The sequence below is a fragment of the Dermochelys coriacea genome, chromosome 8 (genome assembly GCF_009764565.3).
Source record: "Dermochelys coriacea isolate rDerCor1 chromosome 8, rDerCor1.pri.v4, whole genome shotgun sequence".
NCBI classification, from domain to species: Eukaryota; Metazoa; Chordata; order Testudines; family Dermochelyidae; genus Dermochelys; species Dermochelys coriacea.
Genome location: NC_050075.1, coordinates 83,871,071 through 83,897,960, shown reverse-complemented (window position 1 = coordinate 83,897,960; position 26,890 = coordinate 83,871,071). Strand labels below are relative to the sequence as shown.

General features: G+C 46.8%; 2 protein-coding genes and 1 long non-coding RNA gene across 10 annotated transcripts in view; 2 read left to right on the top strand and 1 right to left on the bottom strand.

Moving 5' to 3' along the window:
- ZZZ3 (zinc finger ZZ-type containing 3) overlaps nucleotides 1-2,262 on the bottom strand; it is a 108,194-nt gene extending 105,932 nt beyond the window's left edge. For 3 of the 8 annotated variants that reach the window (XM_043490471.1, XM_043490470.1, XM_043490472.1), the window contains exon 1: nucleotides 1,985-2,126. The gene's annotated coding sequence lies outside the window, so the exon portion shown is untranslated. Of the gene's footprint in view, nucleotides 1-1,978 lie in introns of all 8 variants that reach the window. The other 5 variants (XM_038411970.2, XM_043490469.1, XM_043490468.1 and 2 more) reach the window with 5 other exon arrangements.
- LOC119859652 (translation initiation factor IF-2-like) lies at nucleotides 2,121-25,771 on the top strand. The gene is made up of 2 exons (XM_043491310.1): nucleotides 2,121-2,801; nucleotides 25,435-25,771. Exons 1-2 carry the CDS (start codon nucleotides 2,121-2,123, stop codon nucleotides 25,501-25,503), a joined length of 750 nt encoding a protein of 249 aa, XP_043347245.1. The 3' UTR covers nucleotides 25,504-25,771.
- On the top strand, nucleotides 6,032-10,368 carry LOC122455444. Its single transcript, XR_006273651.1, has 2 exons — nucleotides 6,032-7,051; nucleotides 7,307-10,368. It is a non-coding gene; the product is annotated as an uncharacterized LOC122455444 (long non-coding RNA).
- Nucleotides 25,772-26,890: the final 1,119 nt, after the last annotated feature.

The following is a 26,890-nucleotide window of genomic DNA, read 5'->3' as shown; positions in this document are numbered from 1 at the left end:
AATTTATTGTACAAGGTTGCAAGTTTGGGCCCGATCTTGGGCTCTAAGACATTTCCTCTTAAAACTACTTATTTTATACAGTCTTGAGAGCAGCAAAATGAATGAAAAGCTTTCAACTGGAGTTGGATCAGACTCTAAGTAACTTGCTCAAAGTCATACTGACAGGGTAGAAGCCTGACTTCACTGACATCAGCTAGAGTTTTGCCATTTACTTCAACAGGGTCCAGATTTCACTGGACATCTGCAGCAGAGAGAGACCCCAATATCCAGGTTCTCTGTCCTGTGCCTTGTGAAAATATTGAACATCTTAGCATGTACTCTTCTACTTTATAAAATCTGCAAAACTCTTATTTTTTCACTCCTAGAGTTACATCATCAATTTTTTGAATAATAGTTACTGCTTCTATTAACCTTAAACAAAGTACCTTAAAAATGCCCAGATATTTTGATGTAAAACAGAACAATACCAATTTTACTGTATTCAACTTACTTTCTGGGAAACATATACTTACAAGAAAAACTTTTTAATCATAAGCTACAAATCTACAAACTAATTTTTGGGCATAAGTTCTTGTATAATCACGTCTTAAAAACACATCACAAGCAAAAAATTCAAAAAGTGAACAACAGTTAATAAGATTAATCTAACATTACAACTAGAAAAACACAAACAAAAAGCGTGTTCTCAAAGGTTTGCCAACTTAGTATTTAATTGGGGCTAGATCATACGCCAGAGTTCCACCTCTGGAAATTTGAGTCCATTTACCTGGACTAAGTTGCGAGGTACAGCGAACCTGGTAATAGCAACACAGATCTTAGTGAATTGGTAGTGCCATCATAAAATTAATACACCACATTTCTCAATAACTGATAATATGCTCCAGAAGTCCAGGCTTAAAGAATTGAGTATCACATGTGTAGAAATTTCAGAGCTATGCAGCAGTCTAGAACTGTAACAACAAGGGATGTTGCAATTTTAGCATAGGAGAACTATCAGGACACCTTGAGTAACCAAAAGTGAAATGTAACAGGGATGCTACCAGGCAGCAGTAGGATACCATATGCAAAACCCTGTGAGGGACCAATATTAGAAAAGCAGGGAGTATTGCAGAGTTGGAATGCTTTGGTGCTACAGAATATTATTATTTTCTTTAATTTCCAATAGTGGTCATAGTGTGCAAGGCACTGTTCAAATATAAGAGAAAGTGTGTTTCGGGTGCTGCATCACACTGCAGTACAGTCTTGGGAAGTCATGTCTGGAATACCGGTCATCACTATCCATTCTATTTAGACTTTTCTACCTCACCCATCACAACCATGATATTGGCATGCCTGAAAACAGAAGCGGTGAGGGTGCTACAGGGCACCCTCAGAGGCATCACAGCAGAAACATGCAAGGAGCAAGGTACAGAATAGCAGGAATAAAGGACTAAGTGGGATCATCACCAGGAAGGACAGATAAAGCAGTGCTGGGAGCCAGGTCTACACAAGGAAACAGCATTATTATTTGTTCTGATTTCCAGTAGTGACCACAGTGTGCTAGGCACCTGGTAGATATCAGAGGGGTGCTTAAGCGTGCTGCCCAGAGGATGGCCCAAGGTGCTACAGGACAGGGCATGGTCTGAGTGCAGGAAGTCTGGTTTCCCTGAGGACAATGGGAGGTGCTGGGAAGAGGCAGGGCTGTATGGGAAAATATAAGGGCGCTGTGGGGCAGGCAGACAGCAGGGGCCGATAACGGGGGGGGGGGGGCACTTGAGGGCAGACAGCAAGGGGGGACAGAAACTGCCAGAGAGCCACAGGGGGTCAGCAAAAGAGATCGGGTCGGCGCCTCCCGTGAAGCAGCAACAGTTACCGCACGGGCCCAGCGTGCGCGAGTCCGATTCCCTGGGGTGCTCAACCCCGCCCGCCGTGTGCGCTGCGGCAAGGAGAGTGCGAGGAGGCCGGTCCCACGGTCCCCGCCCCCCAGAGCCCCAGTTACCATTACCCAGCAAGCCCAGCGCCGCGCCGCCATCCTGCTGCCGGCCAGCTCCCACGGGAACTACACAGCCTCGCGAGAACTCACTCCCTTTCCCTCCTCGTCTCATACTGTCCCCTCCCCCACAGCTGCGCTGGGAATCAACATGGCGCTGGCGCCGCGCACGTGTCCCGGTCCCGCAGCAAACGCCTCGCCCTGGCACCCGGCGCGCGCACACGCAAGCGACGGGAGGGGGAGGCGGAGCCGAAGCGCACGCGCAAGAGTTGCCCTGCTGCTCCAGACCCAAGCTGCTGAGATTCGAACGGGGCGCGCGAGCCTCCTCCCCCACGCGCTGGTCACGTGGGAATTTACCCCTCCGTCTGCCCCCCCCTCGCGGGCGCCGAATTCGGCATCATCCGGGTCCCCCCTTTCCCTTGTGTCGAGGCCTCACCTGGCTCCCGCTATCTCGCGCGCACGGAGCCCGCCGGCAGAGGAGCCGCTTCCCCTGCTCGTTCTCTCCGTGCCGCGCACCAGGCAGCGGCGGGGGCAGCGGCAGTGGCGGCTCCACACAGCGCCTGCTCCCCCGCTCCGCGCGGCGGCTCCTTCCGCTTCCTTCCCCTCCCCCCGCTGCAGCGGGGACCCGCTCCCTGCAGCTCCGCCTGCTGGTAGCTGGGGGAGGCGGCCAGCCGCCGCCCACGCTCGCGGGGTGAGGCTCGGCGCTGCCCCGCGGAGCTGGACGCGCCGCCGAGCGACTGTTCTCCCCGAGTGGCGTGAGGGGGACGGTCTCTGGCTGGGTGCGAGCCGGCCCTGCCCTCGGGGACGCGACGGGCGCCTGGCCAGAGGGCGTGTGAGTCAAGCGCCGGGCTGGGCCGGACTTGGGCCCTGCGAGGTGCGGATGGTGGAAGCAAGAGGTGCGAGGTCTGGGGCAGAGCTGGTGCGTTCCCTGCCCCCACCAAAACCCCACCTCTCTCCAGAGCGTGCAGAGGCAAGGGCTAGCCCTAGAAAGTGGTTCTCTCTGTTCCCCAGGCAGGCAACTCTGGCTTCTGGGCTTTTAGACGGTTGCCCCGGGCCCCTTGGACTTAAGCACATACGCAACTTTTGGGGTCTTGCAAGCTTGTGTCCATTAGGAAGAGAAATTGATGAGGTGAGTCAGGTGTATTTTTGGCACAATCCTGTTGATTTACAAAGGATGTGCAGAGAGTTCTGTTTCCCTGGATGGTGTAGTAATGAGTAAGGCAGTTTCTTCGCTGAGCCAATCCCCAAGCCAGTCAATTCTGTGCTCAAGGAATTTTGTCTCTCTGCTTCTTCACGGGATCATGCTCATGTCACATGTTTCTGTCTGCTGGCTTTCTTTACACGCACTTAGTTTGTGCTCCCCTAGCTTCTGCATTTGCAATCAGGTAACACATCATCCCACAGAGGTTAGCTTCTGCTCAAGCACTGCCCTATGGCCCATTGCTTTGGGCAGTGGCAGCTTTTATTTCCAACTATGTCACAAGATAAAAAAGCTTAATTGCTCCTTCCATGGAGCCTGGAAGATGGGTGCTTTGCTTTAACCAGTTTTGTGATTGTAGATGAAAGACCCACTTGATGCCAGCCATTAAACATCTTCCCAGCATCACAATATCATCCTTATCTATGGCCTTTTCTAGGGCAAGAAGGTTAACTTTATCACTGCTCACCAGGAACAGAGTTTACACAGCCTGACCTGTCACAGGCACCAGCCCCTTCCTTCATATTTTATCCAAACTGATATTGCCTACCTTTTTTCCAAGACCTTTTCAATCAGCTATCTGACTGAAATCAGTGAGGGAGCTCCCCACGGAAGCTGTAGCTGTTCTATTTTCACTCCAGGATTCTGTCTGTCTTTAGGCAGATCTGATATATCTTTTATTGATCTTTACCTTGATAGCTGCTGAGCTCTAAAGAGAGTAATTTCTAGCCCCATACCACTTGCTTAAGTCCGTGCCTCCCCATTGGCAAGGGAGGCATCTTCACAGGATTTGCTATAAGGGGACATGATCCCTTCAATTCCAAGATGATGCATCTTCAAGAGTAGGAACATTGCCCTTTCTATGTGTCCATCAGTGAGGGTGCTGGGCTCTGGCCATGCTTTCTGTAGTCCCATCCACTAGTGGCAAGGATTCCCTCTGGGGAAGATTTACTCCCATATATGGATTTATGCTCCATTGTAAGAAATCCCGGGTCTAGGAGGGCAGTTTCTGTATGCCCAACCCTTAGAAGATGGGGCTCATCCTGAGCCAGGTTCCTCCACAAAGCAGGAGGAAGGCCAGTGATCCTATCCCTGAAAATGTATTTTCTTGGATTAGTGGGCCCCTGAAGATGCATTTCATGTGATGCAGGAGGTGGTGGCTCCTCAAAGAAGGAGATGGGATGAGCAAGCCATCAGCCAACTGCTGAAGACTACAGGAGAGGATGGAGTGGATTGGTCCTTGGACCCTCCAGGTGACACCAAGGGTGAGTCCTGCAGGGACAAGAAAGGCTACTCAGCTGAAGGAGAGGAGGTTCAGGGATGTAAGCGTGGGGATAGTAGAGGGATTGGAGCTGTGTCACAGGGGAAGAGCTGATTGCAGTATATGTAGGTGGTCATAGCTGTGGATTGGAGCTAGGCAGTAGAGATAGAAGTGGGCAGGAGAGCCAGAGAGGAGGGAAGCAATGTGAAGGATGAAAGGAAGTCAAAGCTTTCAATCTGGTAGCTGGATCCAAAAAAAGTTTCTCAGATGGGCTAGTATGAGTAGGGGAGACACATGGGCCAGATTTCTGACGAGAGCATTATTAATAATCATGGTTTTTCTATGTGGATTTGAAGTAGGGTGATGGAATCATCCCGAACTCTGCTGCCTTCACAGCACTGATTCCAGAAAGCAGGGAGGTTACAAGTAGGTACTTCTGCAAGCTTTGCCAAGAAATACCTCACTTCATTGTCTCCAATAAAATACTGGGCCATTTTAGGTCCTTTTAGCTCATCTAGACCAGTGGTTCTCCACCAGGGGTACACATACCCCTGGGAGAACACAGAGGTCTTCCAGAGGGTACGTTAACTCATCTAGATATTTGCCTAGTTTTACAACAGGTTATATAAAAAGCACTAGCGGTCAGTACAAACTATAGTTTTGTACAATTACTTGTTTATACTGCACTATATACTATACACTGAAATGTTAGTATATTTATATTCCAATTGATTTTATAATTGTATTCTAAAAATGGGAGATTAAGCTAACAATTTTTCTAACTTGCAGATCTTGAAAAGAATCAATTGCAAGCCACACTTACTGTAATATGACTATTAAACCAGTCATTTCTAAAACCAAACACCTCCACAGTGAACAAGTAGCTATTGTACAGTGATGAATACACATTTCCCCAGTATTTAGGTTGAAGTTTATGTCCAGTGCCTGACCAAAGGAAGCTGCTGAACCATTGTTATTCCTGTTGCAAAACTTCAATTTGACTTCAGCAGTGCAGATTTGGGTCCTAAATGTCTTTTCCTTATGGGTGGTGCATGATCCCTTTCACAGATGCACAATGTCAAGTTAGTTGTAATCTGGGCTGCTACTTAATTGATGCGCTGGAGGTGCCTGAAGAATGGAAGGATTGTGGCAACCTGTCTAGTCCACAATCACAATCCTTTCTTCTAATGCTCATTACTGTAAAGGTTCAGTTACTGATCAATATTCTCTCTTTCCTTTCAAAAAGAAACCATTTTGAAGCTGCCTTGTTCTTTGGTCCCTTCCTGTTAAAGTTACACATATTGAAAGAAAAGACAAGACACAAAATGCAATCTCCACTATGTAGAACATTGGGAACAAGCTATTTCTCATGATTTTGTAACCATCTAGATCAGTGGTTCCCAAACTTGTTTCGTTGCTTGTGCAGGGAAAGCCCCTGGCGGGCTAGGCCGGTTTCTTTACCTGCCACGTCCGCAAGTTTGGCCGATCGCGGCTCCAGGCCACTGGGAGCTGCTGAAGCAGCGGCCAGTAGGTCCGTCGGCCTGTGCCGCTTTCAGCAGCTCCCATTGGCCTGGAGCAGCGAACTGTGGCTGCTGGGAGCTGCAATCGGCCAAACCTGCGGATGCGGCAGGTAAACAAACTGGCCTGGCCTGCCAGTGGCTTTCTTGCATAAGCGGTGGAACAAGTTTGGGAACCACTGATCTAGATAACTCTGGTTCTTCTTAAGGAGACTCCCCTTTTCCTAAGAGAAACTCTTAGCCAGCAAGAGCTAACTGCCAATCCCCAACTATTATTCCCAACAGCTATGGACCCTTCCTTTTCCAACTTTCTATGGAGGTCATGCCAAATTTTCTGTTCAAAGTTCCTCCCCAACTGCAGATTTAATATTGATGCTAATTAGATGTACTCTGAAGACAAACCATCCTTCTGAACAGCACTTACAGTATCTCCATTAACTTGAAGTCACAGTATTTATGGAGCCAATAGCCCTTCGTACTAAATTTACTTCAATGGGGGTCTGAGTTTGGGATCAGCAATCTCTAGTTTCCCTCACTGGGGTTTGTTGAGCAGAAGACACATCTTCAGCCCTTTCTCTGGTTAAGGCAAAACCTCAACAATCTTCCCATTTCCTGCCAACTCTCATATTTAGACCCAGCAGTATCCAGGAAACAACTAGAAAGTTGCCATGAGAATTCAGATATCACTTTCTAGAATGCTTTGGTGCTTTAGAGTCCTGCCCTTGCACAATAATTAGTAACAAAATGTTATGCAATGTATTGGCAGGGCAACAGCTCAATTTAATAACTCAGTGGCTTACTTGCAAAATTAATGCCAAAATTTAAAATCAAATGCCAAAATTGATTTTTCAAAATACCACACCCAACTTTAGGGAATATCTGCCTACTTAATATTGAAATTTAAGCAGTTAATTTTTTGGAGGGAAAAAAATCTCTCGTGGAAGAATATTTGCTTTTGTATGTATTTTACAAGGTAATGAAACAATTGTGTAATAGGTTGACATTATTGGGAAGAAGAACAGTTCATTGAAGAGTTTACAGGAAAGAATGACTTCAGACTAAAGGGAGAGTTTACTTGAGATAAGAGAGAAACGTTGTTGTAACAGGTTTCAGAGTAGCAGCCATGTTAGTCTGTATTCGCAAAAAGAAAAGGAGTACTTGTGGCACCTTAGAGACTAACATTTATTAGAGCATAAGCTTTCGTGAGCTACAGCTCACTTCATCAGATGCATTTGGTGAAAAAAAACAAACAAACACCAAATGCATCCAATGAAGTGAGCTGTAGCTCACGAAAGCTTATGCTCTAATAAATTTGTTAGTCTCTAAGGTGCCACAAGTACTCCTTTTTATTGTTGTAACAGCAATTCAACAATGGAACACCCTCGCACATGAGGTCACTGAGGCTCTATAAATGATGTTTAGAGATTAGATAAGACTCAGTAACCTTTATGATAGATACAATCCTTTGCAGACAAATTTTTTTATTGTATGGGAAGATTTAAAGATTTTGTAAAAGCTATTAGACTTACGTGCCAGAACGGTGTGCTTTAGAAAAGCTGAAACCACAGAAGACAGACACTGAGAAAAGAAAAATGATTAATAGAAAACTAAATTTCCTTTTGACTGAACACACCAAAAATCACAGGGAAGCCTATTTAAAAATTAAAGCTGAAAGGGAACGTATTTTTGTTTAACAAATGCCTGTGCTATTAAGAGCCAAATTCTCATCTCCCATCTTATCTTAGTTTCATGTCCTCTGCTTTGCTTCCCAGCCATGCTTGGTGTTGCCCCTGGACTGCATGAACATTTTCCTTATTTGTGCTTCCAGGAACTACTATGACTGCCAGCTATCCCTGAAATCTCCTTTGTGTGCCATGAATGGGAGGAGTGAGTCTGATAAAGGATATTTCATCATCTGTAATTCTCTATCCAGATGTTTTATTTGATAGGGGTAACTTTTTAATTTAAAAATAAATTAAATAAATCCATTTAGTGGCTCTTTTGCTTAACATAAATCTTTAATGCGAGTCTCTATTACAAAGTGCTTTTATGCAAAAATAAGTTGCTATACTAAAATATATGCAGCAAGTCATCACTTTTATTCCATATTTACTCCTGTAAGTTTAATGTATGTTAGCAATCTAAAAGATAGTCTTAGAAACAAGCAAAACATTTTTAATTACTAAGAGAAAGGACTGAATATATTTTTTCACAAACATTTAGAATGTCTGTTATAATTCAGCACAGAACAACTTTGCTCCATTTCATAAATACATGAGGTCCCAAGTCTGAAATTCTTACTCATGAGACTATTCCCATTTAAATCAATTGCACAAATGGCAAGAGTAAAGGTTTCAGAATCAGGTGACTAAAGAATGTCTGGAATGCAGTGAATTACAAGAAAATGATTTCATCTAGATCGTTTGGTGACTCATAAACCACAAAAGCAGTACTCAAAGCTGAAGGCAGTCAGACATTCTGTTTAGCTCACCATAGTATACATATTGTCATTTAAGATTACAATATAGTTGGAGCTTGGATTGTACATTACAAAACTAAAATATCAGTGTAACAGTTTAAAATATTTGAAACTAGTGTATTGTAATTGTTATGTATTTAACTATTTTGAGTTTCACTCTCCTCATTCTTGAACTTTGATTTAAACTTCCAAAAAAGTAACACACCCATTGGGGTATGGAAAATTTCTGACTGATGGGTGACAGTTGAGGACTGTCTGAGTAAGATTGGAATGGAAACCTTTATGTAATTTTAATTGTAGCAGTTGATACCATTTACATCATAATCAGTTAAATTAGTTGTAGGCCTTGGCACTAGAAGAAATCTATGAGGTGGAAAGTTAAATGAAGCTTTTGCTGAAAGGGACATTGCCAACTTAATCTAGATTTTTTTTTTCCAAAAATTAGTTAAGTCATCTCAGCCTCCTGAGTCAACCTGCCAACTTTTGTGGTTTGCAATCGTACTTCACTATTTTTAACAATGGTTTTCCTCTTCCTGGTGCTGCGTAGGACACGGGAAACTGAAAAAAGCCCCAGTTCTGTAATGAAGTGGTATGTGGGCACATGGATTCAACTACTCAGCTCTAGTGCAGACTTACATTACTGATTACCTATTGTGCTGTTGATTGTATTTTTGCTACTCCAACATTCCTTGGCCCCCTGGCCAATTCATTCACTTCTGGAGTTCTCCCCTGTAGTAACCCTTACGTATACCAAAAAATCATAAATCGACTCACTACCTTGTCATCTTCAAGAGTCTCTGCTCTTTTGTTGTACCTACAGAATACTCACATAAAAATGGTTCCACTGGCAGTAAGTTACATTGTGTGCACAGCTAACATACATGAACACATGCTTGTATTATTGTTACCTTGTCCTCCCTATCCCCATTTGTTTCACTTACCCTGAAGTTACTTATCCAAGGTTACATAGCTGGTCCATAGCAGAGACAGGAATTAGAGCCCTTGACTCGTCACTTCCAATCCAGTGCCCTATCCACTGGACCTCATTGTTCTATGTGCTGTTCAGACACAGGTATGTATATGCTGCAGTGTACAAGTGGCTGGGCCCCTTTGCATGCAAAACTGTGCTTGTGGATGCTCACATGTGGGATTAGTATTGCACAGCTGCATCCAAGTCAGACTCATCTAGCTGTGTGCACACTGGTATTGCAGTTACACTGGTTTGGCACTAGGATTGCTGTGAGCATATCCCAGGGTTCTTAGTACTTCACTAACCTGGTCTCTTCTAGGAAGTGGTTTGCAGTATATTGTGGGAGAACTTGCCCATCCTTCCCAAACCCCTACACAGAAGCGTTCTTAACCCCCTAACGCATTTGGCTGTGGCACGCCCAGCTTGGCATGCTCTCTGCTTCTGGCCATTCCAGCCCATGCCAAGCCCTAGCTTGAGCACAGGTGGATGAGCTGTTCCTGCTTGTGACAACTATAGACAGATGGACTGTGGATAGCATTTCACCATCAGTGTCTGACCCTCAGAAGGCAGGGGCAGGTCTTGGAAGGGAGTTCACTCATGGCAGAGTGGAGATATACCTGTTGCATGCTGCAATCATATGTAGAGTAGTGCTAGATAGTTAGTACCATGGGATCACATCATCATGCAGACCTGGGATGAACAGCAGTGGGCCCAGAACTCCTGAGGAAGGCCAACTTCATGGAGCCGTATGAATAGCATGCTCCCAGACACACAAATGGTGCTGTGATAGCAGCAGTTGATGCTATGGTTTACCAGTAGGTGGTGGATATAAACAAGGTGCCAGAAATAATAGCTGGCTTCGAGATAATTGGCTTCCCCCAAACTGTGCTGGGCCAGCAATTGCATTTATGGTACTGCCACGAAGGGCACAGGAAAGTGAAAACTGCAAAGGTTATTATGCATTCTGCAGGCCTTAGTCAATCAAAAAGGCAGATTCATAAACACCAATGCAGGCATATACCAGCAAGTTGCATGATGGCAGCGTGCTGTGATCTGGTGGTTCCTGTTTGGACAAGCAGGAACCTTATTCCCTCCAAATAACATGGTTATCATTTGGGGTGAGGGTCTGTGCCCATGCTTACCCTTTACAGCCATAGCTCATGAAACTATAGTCCGGCTACACAGCTGATCTGATAGAAGCAGCTTAGCAGTTACAGGATGTGGTAGTGTGCGCATTTGAAGGCAAGATGGGACTACCTACAAAACTGTTTGGATGCCACTGTGTCCAATGCCATCTGTATTATTGTGGCATGCTGCACTCTCCACATCATCTCTGAGGATAAGGGTAAGAATTTTCACATGGATTAGGCCTGACACCATTGGTTTGCAGATCTAGTATAGGCAATCTGAAAGAGCTTTGTCATAACTGAGATGGGTCCAGGCAAGCAAGGGAAATAAAAGGGATTCCTTGCGTTCCCATATCCTTTCAGTGCAAGGTGACACATGAGGAAATGCGTTTGGTGCGGCTGTAAGAGACATACGAGTTTGCTATTTTTTATTTGCTGTTGCTTTTATGTGGTAAGAGTTTGATATTTTATTAAAAGCTTTGGACAACTGCATGAATATCTTTTTTCAAACAAACCAATTTATTAACATAACCAAAGTATTCTGAAAGCCATTGCAGGCATCCTAGCTCCCTGTACACAAGTAAGTGAAAGTGAAAACTTGCAGAATTGTGCCATTACCTAAAGTCTCAGCTGTAGAGTCTCATTGCTAAAAAACAGCTCATGTCTATTCCACAATAGGTGTGCGTGCTCACATGTGCACCGATGCCGGAAGTTTTCCCCCCTAGCAGTACCTGTAGGGGGGGAGCGCCCCCCATAACCCTTGGAGTGGCGCCTGCCTGGCGCGGTATAAGGGGAACTGTGTGCTCCCCCCACCCTCAGTTCCTTCTTGCCAGATAACTCGGACTGAGGAGAAAAAGGGTGGGGTGTGGAATAGACATGAGCAACACATCTCGAAGAACACCAATTATGGAAAAGGTAACTGTCTTTTCTTCTTTGAGTGATTGCTCATGTGTATTCCACAATAGGCGATTCCAAGCTATATCTGTTGGAAGTGAGTAGGAGTTCACAAGTTCCCAGGATGGAGGACAGCCCTGCCGAATCCGGCGTCATCCCTGGTTTGGGGGACGATCGCACAGTGAACGTGTGAACCAAAGACCACGTGGAGGTCCTACAAATGTCCTGGATGGGGATGTGGGCTATGAAGGCAGCCGACGAGGCCTGCACCCGAGTCGAGTGTGTGCTCACAGTTGGTGGCGGGGGGACACCCGCCAGCTCATAACAGGAACAGATGCATGAAGTGATCCAATTGGAAAGCCGCTGAGTGGAAATCGTCTGCCCCTTGCGCACTCAGCCAAGGCGATGAACAGTTGCGAGGACTTTCTGAATGGCTTGGTCTGCTCAAGGTATAAAGCCAAAGCCTCCAGCACATCGAGCACGTGGAGACGGCATTCCTCATTAGAAGCGTGAGGCTTGGGGCAGAGGATCAGTAGAAAAATATCATGACCCACGTGGTAGGCAGAGACCACCTTTGGGAGAAACGCAGGGTGTGGGCGGAGCTGGACCTTGTCCTTATGAAAGACTGTGTACAGCAGCTTGGAGATCAGGGACCTGAGCTCCGATACTCGCCTGGCCGACGTGATTGCAACCAGGAAGGCCACCTTGCCCATGAACTCTTTGGGCACTTAGTCCTAGGAGCTGCCCCACCTCCTGCTAGAGTTTTGTGTGAGGGGTCCTCAAAGGGACGGGGCGGGGGGTGGTTGGGTGGGGAGGAAGTAAACTGGAGAGCGTAACCTTGGGAGATGGTTGAGGACCCATTGGTTCGAGTTTAGCCGCGACCATTCTGGGAGGAAAGCAGACAACCGGTTGGTGAAGGGGAGCTTTACTGGGCTTGGATCCCAGATCAGGACTGACGGGGTGCCCCCAAGCATCCCATCAAAAGCGACTTTTCCCCGCCTGCTTGCCCTTGGAGGACCTAGGCTGGGGGGCAGGCCTAGACTGCCTCTGAAGGCCTCTCTTATAGTCCCACTGCTTCTTATGGGCAGCCTCATACTTCGGGAGGGCAGCCTAAGCGGGAGTCTGCTGCAGCTTGAACTTAGGTTTTGCCAGAGCTGAGACATACAGGCCCAGAGTCTGGAGGGTCGTGTGGGAGTCTTTCATGCCATGCAGCCTTGTATCTGTTTCCACCACAAACAGAGTTTTCTCGTCAAACAGGAGATTCTGCATGGAAGACCACACCTCGCTGGCCAGCCCAGAGAGTAGGAGCCATGACGCCCATCTCATGGGCACCACAGACGCAATGGATCGTGCGGCCGTGTCCACAGCATCCAAGGCTGCCTGCAGGGAGGGTGAGGAGGCCAGTGAGGTGCTCTGGGTATTGACCGGCACCAGAGGGTGCACCACCTGGTCGGACTCCGGGCACGGTGCAGAGGACGTATGTCCCACTGACTCTTTTCTCAGGGGTCTCGAGAGTGAGGCCAACGTTGCTTCTGAAGCTCCAGCCACCGAGCGAGCTCCCACCCCGGGCTGCGCCGGAGACTAGGGTGCCCACTGGTACCATTAGGCCGGCCACGACGCTCGGAGCCACTGCACCTGCTGCGGCACTGGCAGGGCTGGCTGTTCGGGTTGGCTGGTCTGGCCCATCAAAAGACGGCTACGAATGGAGGCCAGGCTAGCGTAAGATCTGCTGCTGATTCTGGACCGGGAGGAGTGGCAGTGCCGGGATCTACATCGGCCACAGGACCGCGATTTTGACATGGAGGACCAGTACCAACGGTAACAGCTGCTCCGCGAATGGCCTCGATGGGCAGACCCGCGACAGCAAGATGCCGGCGATCGATGCCCAGGACTGCGATGTCTTGGTGGAGACTTGGAGCAGGAGCCTGAGCGGGAACGGCGTCGATGAGCGTGCCGTGACCAATTGCACTACCCCTTCTGAGACGAGGACTGTTGGCGATGCCTGCTGCGGTCCTGTTGATATTCGCTCCTTGAGGATGAGAGGTGCCGAGAGTCCCAGCTGGCCGGAACCCAGCCAGACAGTCTGGTCGGCGTCGAGGGCGATCCACATGGACTCTGCTGGGTGGTGGGCGGTGAATAGCGTTGGGAATGTTCCCTCAACCAAGACCGGTACCGGGTTGGAGGCAACTCTGGAGATCCCAGTGGCGGCTTGCCTCTGGAGCATGGGGCTGAAATCGGTGGTGCTCCGGGCACTGGCATGGACATAACGTCCCAGGCCACCTGGAGGGCTTCAGGTGTGAATGGCATCCGGAGAGACCTGTTCACAATGTGAGTCGGAGACCTGGGGCCTGGTGGGGATTGAGGACTGCCCGACATGGGACTAGCCTCTGTCCCAGACTTCCCTCGGTGCCGCTGCAAAGAGGGAATCTTCCTGGCCCTTTAGGCATGCCCCGTGGATGGGGAGCACTGCTGACTGGTTGATGGCACTGGAGGGTCACTGCATACCAACGCCACGGTGCCGGGTACTGGTTTGGAGCAAGGTGCCGGAGTCGGGGTCAGCGCTGACTCCATCAGGATCGCCCGGAGCCTAATGTCCCTTTCTCTTTTGGTCCGAGGCTTAAACGACTTGCAAATCTTGCACCTTTCGCTGATATGAGTTTCTCCCAAACAATGCAAACAGTCTACGGGCGGGTCACTTCTTGGCATAGAACGCGTACAAGAGCCGCACGACTTAAACCCCAGGGAGTGGGGCATGCCCTGGCTCCAGCTCACTGACTAACTAAACAGCTAACTAATTACAGGTACTAATACTGAACTAACGAACAGTTCTGGGGACGAGCTACAGCAAACCTGGGACAGAGTAGTTCCGATGCACCTTCACTGGTGGCAAGAAGGGACTGAGGGTCGGTGGAGCGCGCAGCTCCCCTTATACTGTGCCAGGCAGGCGCCACAGGTGGCGCTTCCCCCCATGGGTACTGCTAGGGGAAAAACTTCGGGCACCGGTGAACGTGGCGAGCACACACACCGATTGTGGAATAGACATGAGCAATCACTCAAAGAAGAACTGGATGCTATATGTGTATCCATTCTCATTACTTGAAGATGTACACATTGTACAGAGATAGAGTAAATGAGGAACATCTGCCCATTCCAGTTCACAGAGTGGGTCATAGCCAACCCCATCTTTGGATTGTCCAATGGCTGCACAGGGTGCAGGATGTGGTAAAGTGACGGAGAGTCAATCGGCATCAATGATGCTGCAGGAGCTATAGGCTGCTAGCTATTAGGATGGGCAGCCACTCACACTGCTCCCTCTGGGCGTGATCAAGAACTGCATCACTATTCTCCCTCACTGCTGCTCCTCCAGGTGTTTGTTGTTCTGACCTGTGCCCTATCTCAAGCAACAGGTAATCTGAGCCTTTTCCTTTTTCCATGCTGGTTGAGGGTCCTCTCCTCCAGAGTCCTGGATGATTGCCTTGATCCAACAGGGCCTTCAACTTTTTAAATTAATTTTGGTCCATAGAAAGAGAAAAAAATCCCCCATCATACCATAGTTTGATACTTTTATTCCACCTTTACACACTGGCATCTTCAGAAGCTCCTGGTAGCCATGTACCCAGACCAAACACATAATAAGGAATTTCAGATTTAATTAAATATACCAGGAACTGATTGGGGGTGGTTAGGCTATTTAGACCAGGGGCCTGTTTCCAGTATTGGTTTCAATATTATTTCAGGCCAGGAAAGCCTGCGGGAGATCCCCGAGTGGAAGAGGGAGCAAATGTTCCAGGCTAGTGCTGGAATTCCCAAAGATATCTATACAATGGAGATCTTTTCATCTCCTGCTGGCTGAACAACATAACAGGGAGTTGAGAGAGCAGTTAAACTACAGAGCAACCACTGGAAGTTTATCCTGGCCAGAAATCTCACTGATTCTCCTGCGTGAAAAAGTCTCAAGCACTACCTGCCATAAGAGGAGGAAAATTCAGATGAACATTAACAGGATACCGAATCAGAATGTGGAGGCTTGCTAACAGGAGAACCAATTCCCCCTACTTCCTTCTCCCCAGCTCAGACAGCATGCTGTAGACAGACCAGGTCAGTAGACCAAGTACATCCTGAAGGGACTTTTTTCACTTAATACAGCCACTGGGGTTTATAATCTATGCTGTCTGGGACAAGGCTCTAATGCTATTAACGGTGTAACTATCAGTCTACCAGTGTGACATAGCTACAAACCGAGCAATATATGCAGAAATATGCACTCATGCTTGCTAAATCTGTAATTCTTATTTTCTTTTTTAAGTGGAAACTTAGTTGCATGTTTAATTTTTTCCCCCATGTGGAAGCCACTTTGGCTACATGGTGGTCCCACAGAAGGAAAAGGACCAGGGAAATGGCATGACTTCCACCATTCCATTCCAAATGCCCTTCATAACTATTTTATTGACCATAACCCAGAAATCCCTCCCATTTATGCTATAATTTTCCCCATAATTATAATAAAGATGTTGGTTGCTGCTTACCCAGCTGCTGATCTGTTCCAGCTCCTGTGCCACTCCCTCCCCAGGCTGTTCCCTGGGCCCATCCCTGTACAGATCCTCAGAAAACAGGCCCAGGAGCCTGCTCGCCAGCTGTAGGGCCTGATCTGGGGTATGTTCCTGTCACTCTGCCTCCTCTCCTACCAGGGTTTCCTCCGGTGCTGTCTGTGGGAACACTAAAAAGGCCTGGTAGTTATGGTCACACTTGTATTTGTGGGAAGGTTTTCATTTTGTGCCCAGAGAAGTGTTTTTTTAAAAAGTATTTAATTCTGCCATTCTGTATACTTTTCACTCTGACATAGCAATGGCAGTGTTGTGATGTGGAACATTTACTGGGACCAAATACAACTTTGTTTGAAGAATAGATATGTGGTAGGATTCCTAGTGAAATCAATCATTTACAATTGAACATTTTGCATGCAGCCTCTCAATAAGTAGTAGGTGTGATACAATTTGAAATGTGATATTTTTTCTAGTGCAGGAAAGATGATCAACCAGTGCAAGCTGGGGAAAAAAATCCCATTCACAAATCTCAGTGAAATCTGACAGTCTAATACATCATTGTTTTCAAAGTCAAGCTTTATTAGTTATTCGCTCTGAAAAATTGCACTGATCTATTATTTATCTTAGCTAGGGTTCCTGACACTTCCTCAAAAGTCCCAGAAAAATGGTAGCTTTGGCATCAAAGCATTCTTCATTTCTAACCAGAACACTGTAAACAGAGATGAACCATTAACTATTACTAAATTAAGACTCCAATCCTGTAAGCACTCATGCATGTGACTATACAAAGGACTAAGTGTTTGCAGGGGACTAAATTATGTTCAGATTCTGGTGAGAGCTTGGTTGTCAGTACTACTAATATTTATTTACAGTGACATATTACACTCATCGTAAATTTCATTCAGATCTGTTCCCTGTCTTGTCTTTGTTTTGGCATTTATTTGACCTGGCAATGATTAGTTTTGTTACTCACTTATAAAAATTATGCTTAGTTCTATATTGCTTGGTTCTTGGGCAGGAAAGTGAATTAATTAATTACAAACAAACAAAAAGAAAAAAAAAAGGTGAGACAATGTGGCCCTCTACTAAATTTGTACAGGGATTTTTAGATTCTGAAGAGGTCACAGCTGAAATGTCTTTATTTATTGCTTATGTATTTAAATCATAGAATCAGTCAAATTATAAACAGCATAAGACAAGAAATGTAATTAGAAATGTTTCTAATTAAATGATTAAGCCATTGAATTAACTGCAACCAGCCAGTTACATTTGGGCAACTATGGAAGTGTTTGTTTTGCTAAGAAAGCTGAATATCTAATTAAAAAGTCTTACTGTTGGTCCCGTAGAAAAGGTTTAGCCCTAGGTGGAAGGAAACATCAATATAGAGTGTCAGTCAGTGCTACATCTCTCTTCTTTTGAATTTACCATTTTAATGAAAGTCATGGGGGAAAAATGTCAGTGTTACCATGGTAACCAGGACATCTCGTTTTAGAATGTACACTACAAAAAGGTACATAGAAGAGACAGAATAAAATTAGTCACCTCAAAAAATGCTGACTTCTGGGAAAGCAAACATTGCACAATCTGAATTACAATATGAAGGAATTTGCAATTTCTTTTGGAAAAAAGGATATAAAAATTGTTTTGGTATTTTTTCTTTTTATGACTGCAGCTATTTTCAGCTAAAATAGTACCAACTTGCAAGAATTAAATGCCTTTTCCCACTGTGCTGTACACAGGCAATGCCCCCATTCATAGTTTACCAACCAAACACCTTTCCCATCATTTAAATGAGTCTATTCATCTTATGATTTACTGTGATGTTTGTATATCACCTTATTTCTACATTTCAGTGTCCAAATTTAATGTTGTATGTTTCCCCCTATGCAGTTCAAAGTCTTAAGCAGGAAATCTCTAGATAGTAATTGTCAGAAAATTAAATTTGGCTTGTTTCCACCAATTGGGAGGAAATAGACTGCATGGATAAACAGAAAACAATACTTTTTAAAATCCACTTATGTATCCATCAATGACTCCCAAGGGAAACTATGCTCAGGTGATGTAAGATGCAATAATTTATAGAAGACCTGCCAGTAACATCAGCTGGTACCCAGATTCATTTTGAAATGAGTCCACTTTTGCCATCTAGAGAAAAGAGCTTTCATTTGGGATCTGGCACTATTTTGGTTTTGGGCAGGGAATTAGATTTGATATACAAACACCTTCACATGTCCGCGACGTGACAAGCATGTTGACTCCTCCTTTCTAGGGCAGACTAAATCACAGAATTAAGTGGTTTTGTAGAGCTTTCTAAAGCTTCAGCAAAGAGAAGTATAACCAAAAACAGTTTTCTTCAGCTAGCCTCTAAATGATGCCTAAATAGCATATATATTGCATACAGGCAACTCAACAGTTGAAAGATATGAGAAACAGATCCCACCAACCAAGGTAAGGACAGTGCTATCAGGGTGCATAAGAAAATTCTCCAACTGAGTTTGACAAACTGATGTATTCCTCTTGGCTCCAGTTGGGTCTTTTCTTGATATGGTTATTCTGTAATGAACACAGGGAACAGCTGTACCTTAACTATCATTTAGGGAAATCATTGAAAGTAAGCCCAATAGCCATCAGAGAAGCCAATCCAAATATTTTTCCTTTTTAGGAAAAAAAATGGATTATCCAATACATCTACTCAAGATTCTTACTGCTCACTAGAAATAGAGGCAGGTATTTTTTTGGTCCCCCCATGTTCATCAATCTTAAGTGTTAAATCATAATCCACTGGAGAGGGAGGTGAAACAGATTATGTAGGGTTACAGTACTCCTCTAGCTGGGATTTAATTTACTAGTGAAAAAAATTTCTGAAAATTTACAGTACAATTCTATATACTTCACGGATGGCAAGAAAGACTAACCTTTTGGAACCATTTAAACCGTAAACAGATCTGAAATGCAATCCAACACGATTTGTTATGAGTACTGTTCATGAACACATTAGAAGGTTCTTCCTTCACTTCCTTCTGCTTGTTCTGAAGGAAAATAAACTCATGCCAGAAAATCTGATCTAATGGTGTTTGGAAATGTTGTTGAGAGACAAGGTGGGTGAGGTAGTAATTTTTATTGGACCATGTTCTGTTGGTGAGACACACAAGCTTTCAAGCTTACACAGAGCTCTTCTTCAGGTCTTCTTGGAAACTCACTCAGAGTGTCACAGCTAAATACAAGGCCTCCAGTCAAAGGTGGGAAGATATATGTGTGTGTGTGTGTTATATATATATGTTAAGGTCAGAAGGGACCATCATGATCATCTAGTCTGACCACTGCACATTGCAGGTCACAGAACCTCACCCACCCACCCCTAGCCTCTGGCTGAGTTACTGAATTCCTCAAATCATGATTTAAAGACTTCAAGTTACAGAGAATCCACCACTTACACTAATTTAAACATGAAAGTGACCCAGGCCCCATGCTGCAGCGGAAGAGAAGGTTACTTACCTGTAACTGGAGGTTTTTTGAGATGCGTGGTTCTATTGAGGGTTTATGCATGCATGCCATGCTTCTGGAGCCAGAGAATTTGAAAGTAGTAGTGTCTGTTGGTCTGCACATGCACCCTTGCCTCGCCTCATGGTTTCATCCAAGGTGATAAAGGGCAGGGCACACTGACCACATCTCCAGTTCCTTCTCCATCACCAACTGAATAGATCCGCAGCAAAAGGGAAGGAGGGTAGGAAGTGGAATATAAACAGTGACCACACATTTTGAAGAACCTCCAGTTACAGATAAGTAACCTCTCTTCTTCTTTGAGTGATGGCCCTTATTGTATTCCACTGAGGATGATTAACAAGCAGTACCTAATTTGGAGGAAGATGCAAGGATGAGGATGGAACAGTTGAGGGGAGGACAGTGGTGCCAAATGAGTCACTTGTTGCAAAAGAACGTACCAAACGCCACGTGGCTGCCCTCCATGTGTGGGCACTTGTGGAATGGGCTCTCACTCTGAGCGGTGCAGGCAGTAGCGACAACTAATAGCAGAATGTAATGCACCCCAAAATCCACTTGGAGATTCTCTGTGTGGAGATTGCTTGCCCCTTAAGTCTCTCAGCTACTGCAATAAACAAAATCTAGGAGACTTCCTGATGAGTCTTGTCCCCTGCAGGTAGAAGGCCATGGCCTGGCAGACATGGAGGGAATGAACTTCTTGTTCCTCTGCTGAGGCATGACACTTTGAAAAGAAAGCAATTAAATATATGAGTTGTTTGAGATGAAACTGGGATATTACCTTTGGTAGAAAATTGGGATGTAGGTGCAGGGAGACTTTGTCCTTATGGAAAATGGTGAAGGGGGAGGGTCCACCATCATGGCCCCAAAGTTCACCTACCCTTCTCGCCAAAGTGATAGTCACAAGTAATGCAACTTTTATGAAAAGGAAGGGTAGAGCACGAAGCCAGTGATTCAAAGGGCTGTTTCATTAGTGCCATTAGAATGAGGTTGAGGTCCCACTGGGGAGCGATAGGTTATATGGGTGGGAAAGTTCTGAGGAGATCTTTCCAAAACCTATTAGTCAACAGATGTGTAAATACAGAGTGTCCTTCCATGGGGGGTGTGAGGCACTGACTGCCACTATGAGGACCTTGAGAGAGCTGAGGGCAAGCCCCAATGTCTTCCAGGACAGGAGATAATTGAAAAGAAGGGGAATCTCTACTTCCTGTGGGAAAAGCCCTTTCTGTTGGTCCCAGGAGATGACATGTTTCCACTTGGCCCAGTAGGAACACTAGTGGACTCTTTTCTGCTGCTCAAGAGGATGTCTTGCACTTCTGATTAACACTCCCATTCTAGAGAAGCTGCCCATCCAAATACCACGCTCTGAAGTGACATGTCTGCAGATTGGTATGTCTGATCCTGCTGTTGTGTTGCATTAGCAGCTTGGGGAAAGCAGGCAGAGGAAGTGAGGGATAGGTTGACATATAGAGAAGGTTGGGAAACTAGAACTGTGTTGGATCATATTAAAGAAGTTCTGTATTAAAGTCACAAATGAGTTTGATTCCCCATGATTTGAATTCCAGGGTATTAATGGTTAAGAGGTCTCTTGGTCTTTGGTACGGTTTCTCTCCTTCTGTGTGTGAAACTTGCAAGCTGCTAACTGTGTTAGTACATTCTAAGACAGAGTCTGTTCTCAGAGCAATTCTTTGCAACAACAACTACTCACACAGAGAGACTCAAAGCAATACTCTGTAACAACAGAAATAGTACCCAGAGACTCCCCGCCCTTTTGTTGTATTCATCTCGCTTTGTTAACAATTGTGATTAAAATAGAGAGATAGAGGATGTATGTGGATGGATGCTTGGTGTGGATAATAACTGAATGATCAGGGAGGTGCCAGCCTAAGAATCCAGTGTCCATTGGCTGAAGAAGGCGTCAAGTGGAAATAACCAGAGGACCCCGGAGGGCAGACTGGAATCCACCCAACAGCCTCAAGAATGGGAGAACCAAAGAACAAGATAGCATCTGGCAGCACGGAGCCGTCAGGAATGTGCCATCTGCTGATTGATTCAGCAACAGCATGATGAAGCAATTCCCATAGACTGGCATAGGAAGAAATTCCTATAAAAATGGACTCTAGAAAGTGAGAACTTTCTGATTCTGCAAGCCAACTTCCAGGAGCATCAGATAAGCATCTGACAAGGCCCTGCTCTCTCCTCATGTCCAGGCCACCTGGCCAGTGGCTTGGCATGAGCAACTCTAAGGCTGGTAACTATGATAACAACCTTGCAGAACGTGTATGTGTGTGTATATGAATGAATGTGTGAATAAATATGAAATTGAATGGAATGTTATAGCTATAACTAACTGCTTACTATGATTCTTTCTATATTCACAATAAATGTGGTATTTTGCCTTTTCCCCTTTAATAAGATCCTGCTGGTTTTTATTTTATTGGTATAACAACTGTCTTGGCCAGAATGGGGTGATCAGAATGACAATGGCTCTCTCCTGCCTGGTCTTGTGGAGTACACATGGCAGGAAAGGTGGTGGTGGTAGGGGGAAGGCATAGTTGATCTGGTCTGACCAGCGGAGTATGAGAACATCACCTTGAGAGTGGATACCGACACACCCCTGCTCTTCCGCACCCCTCAGAGCAGTATGTGCTGCAATTGTTGTTGGCATGGGAGGCAAAGAGGTCTCTGGTCAGAGTCCCCCATTGGTTGAAGAGGTCACTTACTAAAGTTTCATGGAATTCCTACTTGTGATCGGCCACGAATCTTCTAGTGAGAACATCTGCAATCAACTTCTGAGTCCCTGGAATATAAAGCTGCCAACAACAGGATCTTGTGGGTGAATCACCAATCCCATAGATTGACTGCCTCTGCACACACAGCAGTTGACCTCGTGCCCTTCTGTTTGTTGATGTAATAAATGATGGTGGTGTTGTCTGACATGATGAGAACATAATGCCAGTGAATGGATGTGAGAAATATTTGACACATTCTCCGTACCACCCGGAGTTCCAGAATGTTTATGTGCATCCTGGATTCCTGAGGGGTCTGTGTCCCTTGCGTCACGTGGTCTCACATGTGTGCTCCCCATTCTGCAAGGGATGCATCTCTGATGACTTCCCTGTCCAGGGAGGATAGGAGGAAGAGGATCCCTACCCAGAACTGTTGCAGGTCCGTCCACCAACAGAGGGAAGAGTCTACCAATGTGGGGGACTATCAACATAAGATCTATGGTATATCACGTGGGTGAGTAAACTCTCTGAAGCCACATCTGTAGGCGAGTGAGGCAGAGGTGAGCGAAGCAGAGGTGAGCATGGGCAATGACGTATATGCAGGCTGCCATGTGGCCAAGGATGGATAGGCAAGTCCTGACCGGGACAGATGGACTGTCGACTATTCGGGGGATGAGTTCTTGCCAAGTCTGGAATCTGTCCCTTGGTAGGTAAGCTCGTGCTGTGACTGAATTGATGGAGGTCTCTCTGAAGTCTAGGGACCATGTGGGAACCCAAGCTGATTTTCTGACATTGACCCGACTCCTATGGAGGAAAGGAGTCTGAGCAACATGGTGGTTGAGATGAGTGCTTCATCTCTGGATCACGCTTCTAGTAGCCAGTCATTGAAATAGGGGAATATAAGGACCCCATAATGCCTGAGGTGGGCTGCTAGAACAGAGAAAACTTTGGTGAAGACTCTGGGAGCAGTGGTGAGTCCAGATGGTAGGACCCTGTATTGAAAGTGCTGAAGGCCTACTATGAACCTCAGGAGTCATCTGTGGGTTGATGTAAAAATAGGTGTCCTGCATATCGAGAGCCATAAACCACATACCTTTTTCTAGACACAGTATGATGGATGCTCAAGTGACCATACGAAACTTGGGTTTGTGGATGAAGCGATTGAGGGGGAGAGAGATCCAGGACTAATCTCCAACCGCCCTTCTTTTTGTGTATCAGGAAGTAAGCTGAATAGAACCCTGTCCCTTGATTGTTTAGAGGACTATCGCTCCCTTTGTAGTATTGAATCTATCTCTAGAGCAAGGATGCGCTAGTGAGAATGGTCCCTGAGAAGTAGGGTTGTGGGTGAGGTAGTGTCATGAATTTGATTGGATAGTCATAACTGATGACATCTAGCACCTGCTTGTCTGTTGCTATTGCTCTGTAAGCTGGTAGAATGAATGCCTGTCTGTTGCTATTGCTCTGTAAGCTGGTAGAATGAATGCTAAAAGGGGTGGGGTGGTTGTATGGCAGTAGGCACAGTGGTTGACAGCTCTGTAGTGGTATTCAGAAATAGCTTTTCTGAGAGGGTTGCATGTGTATGGTGATGTAGGCTGTGAAGGTGGGCCTGGAGGGTATTGGGTCTTCTGGCGCTTGCGCGGTGGTTTGTTCAGTCTTTGGTGGAAAAACTGGGTAGTCCTGAACCACTGTGTTGGTAGTGGGCAGTAGAATTTCTGCTTGGGTACAGGTGTACAGATGCCCAGAGATCAAAGTGTGGCTTTTGAATCCTTCAGAATGTGGAGTGAATCATCAGTTTTCTGGTTAAATAGATGCAATTCACTGAAAGGGAGGTCTTCAATTATTTTTGCACCTCTGTGGGGAAACCAAATAAATGAAGACATGATTCCTTCTGCATGACAATGCCCACAGCCATCGAGCACAATGAGGTATCTGCCATGTCTACAGCAGATTGAAGCGCTGATCATGCCACGAGTTTCCCTTCATCCAGGATAGACTGGAACCGGGGTCGATCTTGCTGAGACATCTTTTCAGTAAAGTCCTCCAGTTTGCCATAGTTGAGGAATTCATATTTAGCCAACAAGGCTTGATAGTTCTAAATTTGGAACTAGAGGATAGCTGATGAGCAGACCTGGCTTCCCAGAAAGTCCAATTGTTTGCCCTCCTTATCAGCTGGGGTGTAGTGCAGATGCTGGTGTCTGGACCATTCAGTTTCTGCTTGCACCACACGGGAATTGGCCTCGTTTACTAGGAGACCAAGGTTGGCACACATAGCCAAAAGCAGCTCCATATGGTCCTGTACCTGAGACCGGGAGCTGCCCTTGAGCAGCCAGTCATTGAGATAGGGAAATATGCGGACCCCTCAGCGTCTGAGGTAGGCCACCACGACCGCCATACACTTTGTGAATACTCTGGGCGCGGTGGACAGGCCAAATGGGAGGACGGTAAACTGGTTGTGGTCCTGTCCCACCAAGAAACAAAAGAAGCATCTGTGCCCCTCGAATATATGGATATGGAAGTATGTGTCCTGAAGCTCCAGGGCCACATACCAATGGCGAGGGTCCAGAGAGGGGATGACACATGCCAGAGAGACCATGCAGAACCGGCATTTGACCATGAACCGACTGAGGTCTTGCAAATCCAGGACAGGCCTGAGCCCCCCTTTCGCCTTCAGGATAAGGAAGTAATGGGAGTAAAACCCCTTTCCCCAGAACTCCCTTGGAACTTCCTCCACAGCTCCCAAGCTGAGGAGCTGACCCACTTCCTGCTCTAACAGGGGTACATGTGATGGGTCCCCCATGTTGTCCCAGGGAGGGGGGTGGAAGGGCGGAGGTGAGAAACTGTAGCATGTAGCTTTGGGAAATGGTGTTGAGGACCCAACGGTCCGATGTTATTCGGGATCATTTCGCAAGGAATGTGCACAAGGGGTTGCTGAAGGCAAACTTTTTGGTAGGAGTATCCTCTCGGGAGGCACCCAGGTACCTTCCTGCAACCAGTCAAAAATGCCTCTTGCCCTGCCACTTGCCCCTCAAGGGTTCAGGCTGAGGGGCAGAGCGAGACTGCCTCTTAGGTTGCCTCTTTTGGGTCTTGGACCGCTTATAGGCGGGCTCATATCTTGGCTGAGGAGCTGGGGTGAGAGCCTGTGGCTTAGGCTTGTCCTTGGCAAGCAGGACGTAAAGCCCAAGGGTTTGCAGGGTAGTATGTGAATCCTTCATGGCATGAAGTTTCACATCTGTTTGTTCCGCAAACAGGTCCTTGCCATCGAAGGGAAGATCCTGCATCAAAGACTGCGTCTCCGTGGAGAGCCCAGACAGCAGTAGCCAAGACGCCCTGTGCATGGACACAGCCGAGGCCACGGACAGAGCAAGTCGTGTCAGTTGCATCCGAAGCTGCCTGCAGAGCAGCCTTTGCGGTAGTGGCACCCTCCTCCACAAGCACCTTAAATTCCATCCTTTCACACTCAGGAAGGGAGGATTCGAATTTGGGCAGTGACCTCCAGAAGTTAAACTCATAATGGCTAAGGAGGGCTTGGGGGTTGGCCACCCGGAGCTGGAAACTGGATGACGAATAAAGCTTCCTACCAAATGAGTACAGCCTTCTAGAGTCCTTATTCTTGGATGTGGGTCCTGGTTGACCCTGTCTCTCCCTATGATTTACAGACTCCACCACTAGAGAGTAGGGGACCAGGTGGGTAGAGAGATACTCGTGCCCTTTCGTGGGCACAAAATATTTGTGCTCTGACTTCTTTGACATTGGCGCAAGGGAGGCCGGCGTTTGCCAGAGGGCATTGGAAATGTTAGCCACCCCTTCGTGCAGCGGTAGGGCCACTCTGCCCGGTACCGAAGAGGAGAGGACATTGAAGAGCGAGTCTGAGGATCCCTCAATCTCCTCAGCTTGGAGTTGAAGGGTCAACGCTACTCGATTCAGTAACTCCTGGTGAGCCCTGAAGTCCTCCTGCGGTGCTGAAGTGGTGGGGCTGCAACCTTGTCATCCGGCGCGGGGGAGGAGGCCGGTATGGAGCACATCAGCCGGTGCCTCAGGATCCACCCCTTGGTCGGACTCCGCATGCGGTGCTGAGGATCCATGACCCACCGATCTATCCCTTGGAGGCCTGGATATTGAGGCGGAGGGAGCCTCCAACGCCCCTGCTACTGAATGAGCCCTGGCTGGGCATGCACGGGGGGGCTAGGGGGTCCACTGGCACCAATGGCCCTGCCATGGGGGCCCTTGCCACTGACCGTGCTGTGGCACCGGCAGCACCAACTGGTCAGGTTGGCTAGGCTGGGACGTAGGGGGCCACGTGTGAGACGAGGTCAGGGTTACCAACGACCTATCAGTACCATGGGAGCGGTACGATCGATGGTGCCGAGAACGATGTCTGCCACGGGACCGAGACTCCAACGTCGAGGAATGGTGCTGCCTCGTGCTACTACTTTTCAAGACACTGCGACGCCTAGATCCGCGACGATGCGGAGCTGGCGATCCCTGCCAGGAGTTGTGGGCACAGTGGCTCGGGGAGAGAGAGCTGGTGGGTGCTGCAGAGGGCCCTTTTGTGTGGGAAACCAGTGGCTCCTCTGCTGTTGTAGAAGAGGGTAGTGACATGATGCCGGTGGTCTTTTGGGGTACTCATAGTGGCAGTAGGGAATGGGAGGCCCTTGTACTGAATTGGAATCCTCTGAGGATGAAAACTCAGATCTCCTTAGCAGG

Excerpts from the sequence above, each read along its gene's own strand:
- LOC119859652 (XM_043491310.1), top strand. The coding sequence starts at position 2,121 with ATGGCGCTGGCGCCGCGCACGTGTCCCGGTCCCGCAGCAAACGCCTCG. Across the intron at positions 2,802-25,434 it reads GGCGCCTGGCCAGAGGGCGT|GTCCTTGCCATCGAAGGGAA; the intron begins GTGAGTCAAGCG and ends TTCCGCAAACAG.